The 9,253-nt window shown below is 43.0% G+C and overlaps 1 protein-coding gene across 7 annotated transcripts in view; it reads left to right on the top strand.

Annotated features, from left to right (window-relative positions):
• The first annotated feature begins 1,791 nt into the window (after positions 1-1,791).
• col11a2 (collagen, type XI, alpha 2) overlaps positions 1,792-9,253 on the top strand; it is a 43,207-nt gene continuing 35,745 nt past the window's right edge. For 3 of the 7 annotated variants that reach the window (XM_047019191.1, XM_047019189.1, XM_047019190.1), the window contains exon 1: positions 2,291-2,806. In XM_047019191.1, the coding sequence (XP_046875147.1) occupies positions 2,689-2,806 (118 nt within the window). In that variant the 5' untranslated portion in view covers positions 2,291-2,688. Of the gene's footprint in view, positions 1,986-2,290; positions 2,807-9,253 lie in introns of those variants that run through there. The other 4 variants (XM_047019194.1, XM_047019193.1, XM_047019192.1 and 1 more) reach the window with 2 other exon arrangements.

Genomic DNA, 9,253 nt, shown 5'->3' with positions numbered 1-9,253 from the left:
TGCCCCAGTAAAGTAGAGCACAGCAATATACCACTGCTATCCCTTGGGGGCACAAACACACATGTACACACAGAGACAAATACACACACAAACACATTTTTGAGTGTCAAAAACGTTTTGTTTTGGTTAATGGTTCCATGTGTGTCTACTGTGTTCTACATCTAAATATAAAGGAAAACCTAGAATTGTCTCTGAGAAATGTTTGTGCGTATATAAATGCATTCTTCAGTGGCATAAAGGGATCGTTAACTTGACTGACTTGATTTTACTCCAATTTTGTGAGAACCGTTTTAATTTATTCCATTTCATGCTTACGTGGTGTTTTGATTTTCCATTTTGGTTTAATTCTGCATGGGCATCTTGCTGGCAGCAAGGGACTGCTGGCATCTTTATGATTGATGGATACAGTTGTATATAAAACATTTTTAGTCATTTGTAGTTTCTTATGAGAGAGAATAAAGCTCTACTAAGCGGCCTCCTGTTAAATGACAGTTTCAATGCGTACAGTGGATCTGAAAAAAGTATTTTAGTCCTTGTACTTTAAACTACTTCAAACTACATTTAGTCTCCATGGATTGCAGACTTTGATCTGTAAGAGTATTCCAAATTGAGAAATGGAGAGAGAGAGATTGAAGAGGACGGCCGATAAAAAATACTCCTAAATACAAACTTTTCCCCCGTTTCTAGATTCAAAGACAGGAATAGGGAATGAATGAGAGGGAGTGGGGTGCAAAGGAACATCAAATAGTGATTATACTTAATTATTGCCTTCTGGCTCTGCGTGTGCAGTCAAAGAAAGTGACTAACGACGGGGTTGTTACAGTGTACAGGCTTGGGCCACAAACCACAGAGGCACTGAGCTACCTGTTAAGAGCACAGCTCCACTACGATGGCTTTGAAACGTAATGCAACTTTACGACGAACAGAGAGGGGGACATTAAGACACACTTTGAAAGTATGAAAGGAACATCCTCAAAGTTTAACATCAAAGTTTAAGATCAACCAGACTTAGAAAAAATTTACCTGTTCTGGATGACTCAAGAATCCACTGCATTTTAAAGCTACATTTTACTACGTTTACTGATTTGTATTTTCTACAAGCAGGGCTGTAGCCTCGAGTCGGCCCGGGGATTATTGTTCCCGGTGGACTGATTGACAAGTGTAACAGGATGGGTTCAAATAATTGAATCCCCGTTGCTCTTTTTTCATATCTAGCGTACACTCTCTACTCGGGTGACAAGGTGTATTTGGGAGGGGTCAACAATTGATGACGTGGGTGCTCCCTTGCTTTGAATTGTGTTGTACACGTTATCGATCAAGTGCAGGTGCAGGAGCAGTCTACCTTACTTCTTGCTCAGTCCCGGTCCATGTCGTATCGTGCTATGGTGTTCAATCCTCATGCAACATTATGAAACACATGTCAATTAATATAGCCTATATATTTTTGAAGATTGCTATATATAATAGGGATGCAGTTTTCGGAAACATTTGAGCTCCTAATATCTTAACTTTGTCAGTGCGAACGTGAGCATATATGCCCTGAGAGAGAGCATTTCCTGTTTCAATGTCGGCTATGCTGCCTCCTTCTAGGCATCTCATGGTGTCCGTGTCCCACTTAGCCCGAAGTTTTATCCACGTGTTACGGGCCAATCAGAGCACGGGGTCGTTTGGTGGGCTCGCATTATGGGCGTGGACAAACTAAAGTGCGATTTCGGACAGTGAGCTGATTGGTTGTCGCGGCCCCCTGAATAAATATGTGGACCTACCGATCCTGCACGTTCTTGCCGTTCTTTCTCGGTTTCATCGGGTGGATTCGAAAAAAAAACTGCGATTAGATAAACGAGGTAGACACACAGACAGGCAAGAAGACAAACATTCAGGCAGACAGACAGGTCCTGGATTTAAAAAGAGAGTCTTGTCCTGGAGAAGACGCAACTGAGTGCCTCGGACACCAAGACAAGGATGGGAAGTAGGAGATAGAGAAGGTGATACCTGTTTACACACCCAGTAACTGGGTTGCTGACGGAGGGAGGGAGACGGACACATTTTTCATTGTAAACACACAATATATAACCTCTAGCTCATTCTAGAGAAAAATAAGATTAAGTATTTGAACGATTTATATTTGATACAGAATTCACTTCGTTTGCCACCTCATTCTGCTGTCTCGTGCGTGTAGCCTACGTGTGCCCTGCGCGCATTTACGCACAAGTCTCTCCCTCCCTCTTTCTCCACCATCACTCAGTCATTCACTCTCTCTCTCTCCACACACACACACACGCTCCCTCACTTTTCGTGGGAGAAAGTAAGAAGGGGGAGAGAGAAAGAGAGAGAAGGGAGAGAGAGTGATTTTTTGGTCTCTCTCTGCTCTCTCCGCTTAGGCACTCATATCCACTCAGCTAACTCAATGGGGCTTTAGCACTAGGGGTTCAAGTATTAAATAAAAAAATATTTATAGCCCGTATCCCTTTTACTATTTAAGTGTTGTACATAACATAGGTAGATATAGGTAACTTATTAAGGGATACCGGGGAGAGGTGAAGACGTCTCCTGAGGCGTGCCTTTTTGTTTTTTGCCTCACAGAAGGTTCAGTCGGATCCGTCTCGTCGACTGGCTTTCTGTGGGAAAGGATAACTTCAACATTTTCTCCAGTGCAGTCCAACTAAGCCGTCAAACAACTACAACACTATGGATATTCGAGATTGCCCCTTTCGGAAGAAGAGGAGACCATGGCGCGTGGACCTTTCCTCCTTTGCCCTGGTAACCGTGGCACTCGCCCTTTGCCAAGCTCCCGTGGCTCGTGCAGGTGAGATTGTTTCTCTTCACGGAGGAATTTAGGCTGCGTTTTTACTGACTCTCTTGACTTATTAGTTTGTTAAGTTGTGTGTTTTCAAGCTAAATCTAAGTCATGTGTGGTTGACTGTTATGCAGTGCATATTTTGCTTTTGATAACTCCAGCATTGGGTGTCCAAGACAGAAACAGATATGTATAGGATTTCTGTTGTCTATTTATGGGATAATATGATATATACAATTTTTCATGGGTGATTCTTTAGTTTTTGGGTCCATGTGTTTGTGTTCTCTATGTTACTTTCTCAAGAGGCCGTGAGGGCAAACTGACAGGTGTCACTTCGCCATGACTGGTGACTCAACGGCTTAGTCTTGATACTTTTATTCTGTAGTATATTATAAAATGTACTTAGATTATATATTATATATTTTAAGATTAAACTACATTAGATGTTCAACTTTGATTCACTTCATGTCGAGATAATTCCTCTTTACGCACGTGGTTCCATTATTCCAGACGGGGCCATAGGCTAGGACGGTGCTGAGACGGTTGCACTGAAATACACTGAAACACATTTAGACGGGATTAAGCATCAAATCGGTAGCTCCGTTCGCTTGCGGTCCTGTGTCTCCTGCTATTCATAAGAGGGTATGGATTTGCTTGTCAACTTCAGAGTAACGACTTGAGCATTTTACCGTCGTTTAATTTGATGATGTTCACTCTGCGCCCCCACCTCTCCCTGTCAACATTATAGTGTCAAAAGGCCTTTGCATTGAAAATGATGATAGCTGGCGTGATGTCAAATGTGACAATACTGACAGCTGTTTTTCTTTCTTTCGAACAGTAACCTGTTTAGTAGCCTATAGTTTACCTGCGTGAGTTCTCCTGCGCCCCCAGTGATTTCCCTGACAATTGCAATTTCCCACCTCTGTTAATGGGCTAATAGTTTCATTGTTATGTTACATTGTTATACTATTTATATATTTTTTTATAGATAAGTCTTTTAAACAATGCGTGCTTTCTCGACGACATGGCTTTCACCGACATGGCTAACATTAACAATGATATGCATTTCCTTTTTCATTTTATTCAGCATGCAGAGAATATACATTTAATTTTTGAAGATGTTGCTCAATAGATTCAAATCATCTTGAGTCAAACTTTGGTCGAACAATTTAATGTCTGAATAACTGAATATTTACATATCTTGAAACAATCGATTGGCGAGTTTGTTTAACGTTCAGGTAGTCTAAATCGCGCTTTGATTTTACAGGCTACTGAATAGCCTACAGTCAAATTTCACAAGATCAAAGTAATCCAATCTCCGGTTATGTCTAAGGTGAGACCGCATCGAGAGCGAGTGATTTACACGCTTTTATGATCAAATCTGTAAATAAATGTATATTGACACATTTGTTTAAGCAGCTCCCTCAACGTAATTTCACTTGATCAGATTAAGCTGCATGAACGTTCCCTCATTCATAAACTGGGCACTACTGTCTTCTTAGTGGACATAGCCTAGTTGCTGGTAGTTATCCTAGAGGGGCTCTAACATAATTTCGTAGATGTGTTATTTGGCCCGAGCTCCAATTTCAGATTGCTGAGGTGATTGCATTCTCCCGCCGTCCGACTCCCGTGAGTATTTTGGAGGAAGAAGTTTATGAATAGGTTATTATACAGCGGCGTGCGCTCCTTTGCTGGGCTAGAGCTTCGAAGAGAGCGGAGTGAATGCGGTAGTGTCTCCGGTGTATGTGAGCTTTGTACAGTTCTGTTTGTGTATATGCGACTGAGAACGCAACCCTATGGATTTTCCCCCTTTTTTGGGGTGTGGAAATGCGTACCACATTCAACTGAATGTACCTCTGTGTCAAAATCCTTGAACCGTGTTGTTTTTCTGACTGATGACTGTGAGCTGATTGAGCAAGAATGCGTTAGGCATTTTAAAAGGGTTGTTTAAAGGTAATGTATTTAGTCTAGAAAACAATATTTCTCTTCTTACTTGCATGCACGGAATATCGTGACTAAAGTCCGCCCGCGTGTTGGGTTTACACTAGTTTGGAAGCGAACTTCTTCCACTTTACAGCGTGCTCCTACGGATTAACGGTCGCAGATGACGCGTTGATAGGCCCTTGAGGGTTCAATCCTAAAGAACTCCCCACCCAACAGGCAATGAAAGACAGAATTAGAGATGGACGGCGACTCAGAAGTCACTAAATCCACCGCGTCTATTTATTCTCTTTTTCTCTGGGAAAAAGAAGTCAGAGAAAAAAAACAGCCATGGTGACACACTCTAGACAGGGCGAGGGAGGGTGAAGAAACGAAAGGGAATGAAAGCAGGGTTGTGTATAAATGAAGAAAATAGGTGCAATATTTTCTCAACATGGATGTTCCCTAACCTGATTTCAAAGCAGCCCTTCTCAAAGAACCATCTGTTTCACTCACACTAACCAAAACATACTCCCTCACATACACCTTCATTCCCTTGCTCCTTTCACTCCCTTAATCTCTCTTTCTCCCCCTTCTTTCCCCACATATTTCCTAAATCTCTCTCTCTCTCTCTGTTCCTCTCTCTATATATATATTTCCTTTTTATTTCTTTATGTCTTTATTTCTATCTTTATCTTTGATCTTTCCCATTGTCTCTCTTTCCTCCCTCTTCTATCTTTCTTTCTTTCTATCCTCCATTCTCGCTTTCTCTCTTGCCCCCATTTCCTCACACCCTCCTCTCTCTCTCTCTCTCTCTCTCTCTCTCTCTCTCTCTCTCTCTCTCTCTCTCTCTCTCTCTCTCTCTCTCTCTCTCTCTCTCTCTCTCTCTGTCTCTCCCCTCCCCCCTTTCTCCCTCCTCTTTCTCCCTCTCCCACTGTCTCTCTCTTTCTCCCCCTATCTCCCTCTCTCCCTCTTGCAGTCATGTAGAGGCAGCTAGTGAATGGAGCTACTGTGCGTCTGGGCAGTAGCTGCCTGTGAGAGCTCAGCCCAGGCCACAGGTATGCCTGACAGCCTGTCTACTAGGGCTTCTGTCCCTCCTCTCTAAACCCTGGACTGGGACTCAACTCCCAGGTGCCCCTTGGATTGCCTGTAGTCCAGTCCTGTCCTAGACTAGAACCACATCTTTCCCTCTAACCCTCTCCGCACAAAATGTAGTTTCTTTCTCACACTCTCCTTCATTCTGGAGAGGTCCTGGTTTACACCCAATGACCATGTCTGTGGTTGAGCTACAGAAAGCTAACATGTCTGGTCAACCACTCTTCTCACGCTCTTATTAACCTCTCATTACCCTCCCCTTTTTCTCACCCTCTCCTTTACCTCTCATCCATCACCTTATCCTCATCCCTTCCTCACTACCTATCCTTTGACCCTCTCTTTCCCCCTCTCATGCTCCCCTCACCTCCTCACCCATTCCCAGACTGTAGTGGTGAGCGTAAACCATGCACCAGACTGGGCCTAACTACCCATCACCCCCCTGAGGCTGTCCTCCAGACCCAGCCACAGGCCCCGCCCCTCTGGCAGCCCCCACTCATAAAACGATGTCTCAGACAGACCACATCAGCACTGCTGGAGGGAGACACAAACTCACAACACAACACAAGAACGCTCTCCCTGCACAGGGGCTGATTTGGGATTTGAGTGTGTGTGCACACGTGTGTGTGTAAGAGAGCGACAGAGATAGTTATATCTCCAATATTGCCCCTTCCAGGCATTTTACCTTTCAAAGAGAAGCAGTCTCGTCTGGAGATGGTTGGACAGGGTGCCAAGTCCTATAATGACACAGCCTCCATCTCAGCCTGCTATCCCTGCTTGCCGCCATGTTCCTGGCTACAGGAAGTGTGTGGGAGGAAGTTCAAGGCCAGCCTGGTAACGTTGCATATGGACCGGAACAATATCACAACCTCTAACTCAGACCATCGGGTGTCGACATACACTATGGTTCATGTGTGGGGTCACTTAGAAATGCCCCTTTTCAATGAAAACATACATGGAAAAGAGTTTGAATGAGTTTAATAGGAAATATCGCAAAATGAATAGGATGTGACAGTCATTGACAAGGTTAGAAATAATTATTTTTTGTGGAAAGAAAATTTCTACTTTGCATTCATCAAAGAATCCTGGATTTGCAGCAATTACAGCCTTGCAGACCTTTGGCATTGTAATTGTCAATCTGTTGATATAATCTTAAAAGATTTCACCCCGTGTTTCCTGAAGCACTTCCCACAAGTTGAATTGGCTTAATGGGCACTTCATACGTTCAGTTTGTCACGCTGCTCCCACATCAGCTCAGGAAGGCTGAGATCTGCTGACTGTGTTGGCCACCCCAATACTGACAGAATACCAGCTGTCCCACTGTTTCTTCCTTAAATAGTTCTTCATGTTACCACAGCTCTTGGAGCTGTGGTAACAGATTTGTGAAAATGGTTTTCTAATAATCAATTATCCTTTGAAAATGATAAACTTGGATTAGCAAACATGATGTGCCATCGGAACACATGATGGTTGCAGATGACTGGCCTCTGACCTGTGTAGACTTTCCATAATAAATCAGGCGTTTACAGCTACAATAATCATTTACAACATTAACAATGTCTACCCTGTATTTCTAATAAATGTCATGTTATTTTACTAGACAAAATTGTGCTTTTTGGGGGGGAAAGCAACATTCCTAAGTGACTCAACAAATTTGAATGGTAGTGCACATGTCGCACATCTCTGCTGTATATCAGCTCTCCCATTGAAGTCTTCTATAGAAGCACGGTGTTAAAATGGGAATACCTGGGATTTGATGAAGCACTCTGACTTCATAATTGTACCTAACTATGATGAACACACACTCAGGAGCTGTGGGAGTGTGTGGAATAATCTATGATTTATGATTTTAAATAATACAGGGAATTCAGAGAAAAGATAATGAGACGAGTCATTGAGAACTGTTTTATTTTCTATAATAGACTGCAGCTGATGGGTGTAGCTCTATAATAGACTGTAGTTAACCTCACAGTTAGGGGTCTGAGTGTGATTGCTTTGGGGAGAATTCACAGGAATCCAGACATGGTTTTGTAGTTCAAATGACTGCTTGTCTGTGGCAGGTACCTGCTCTCTCTCTTTCCTGCTCTCTCTCTCTCTCTCTCTCTCTCTCTCTCTCTCTCTCTCTCTCTCTCTCTCTCTCTCTCTCTCTCTCTCTCTCTCTCTCTCTCAGGTGAACTCAAGATAATTGCCCCCTTATAAAGATTCTCAAAATGGCAGGTAATTTTCAAAACGGGGATTTCCCATGCTTAAATTGAGCACTTCAGCCAAATGTTTCCATAAACATTGTTGACAGTACCGTATTCGTTACAACATAACTACATAAATACACTTATTTCACAGCGACAGATTTTCTCAGTTCCCAGACACAAAGATATACTGTCTGACTGACACATAAAGCAAGTCTGTCCTCTTCTATTCGGAACCTGCAGGGTTTCTTTCTCCTCTGGAAGACCAGGGACTTTCAATTACATTTAATAAAACGTGTCTGAATTCCTGCTTCCATGTGACACTGAGTAAAACAGTCAAAAGGCAGGAGGTTGAAAGCAAAACGTGTAAAACCGACGAACCTTAGTATACTTTGAGTGGTTACTATACACTAGTTGTTACTCAGTAAATACTCTTTATACACCTTTCCTATATGCATGTTTATTGCAGGTGTGCTAGTGTGGTTGCAGTCCAGACAGAAGTCTGTGTGTATTATCTGAGTTTAGCCTTGCTCTGGCTTAGCTTCCAGACGCGGTGCGGTTCCTGCATTGTGCCTAAGTAGAGCTCCCCTCCAGCTGGATGACACAATGTGGTCATATGGAAGAGGCCCTTGTAGTCAAATAGAGGATGAAGTCTTGATGAGTATAAATTGCTCACCTTTGTTTTTCTGTCTCTATCGTGTCTTCCTGCCTGTCTCCTTCTCCAGCAAAACACACAGGCTGTTGCAGGCACGCAAACAGGAGGGAGGTTTGTTTGTCTGTTTGTTTGACCAGATATGTTAGAGATGAGGCTTGTGCATGTGTGTGCCCGTTTCATGAGACCTCAGAAACATCTGCAGATGTTCTGCCAGCTGGTCTGCGGTTCCTCTATGGTCTGTCTAAGAGAAACTTTTAATATCTCTTTCTCTCTCTCTCTCTCTCTCTCCTCTCTCTCTCTCTCTCTCTCTCTCTCTCTCTCTCTCTCTCTCTCTCTCTCTCTCTCTCTCTCCCCCTCCCTCTGTCCTAATTGTCGTTCCATGGACAAGCCAAGCCACTCTTGTAAAGTGTTTGACTCAATTGTAACGTTTAAAATCAATGTCCATCACAGAGACAACACTTACTTAATACTTTCAATGTTGGACAGCCCATGTGTATTCTCCAGTGATCCGTCCTGGTCGTGTGGGCAACCGGGTGGTTATAATGAAGCTTCGGTCTGTGTACATGAGGGTATTATAAATACATTATAACTATAGAGGATGAT

The sequence above is a fragment of the Hypomesus transpacificus genome, chromosome 4 (genome assembly GCF_021917145.1).
Source record: "Hypomesus transpacificus isolate Combined female chromosome 4, fHypTra1, whole genome shotgun sequence".
NCBI classification, from domain to species: Eukaryota; Metazoa; Chordata; class Actinopteri; order Osmeriformes; family Osmeridae; genus Hypomesus; species Hypomesus transpacificus.
The sequence above is the reverse complement of the archived record's forward strand: the minus strand, read 5'-3'. Positions and strand labels throughout refer to the sequence as shown.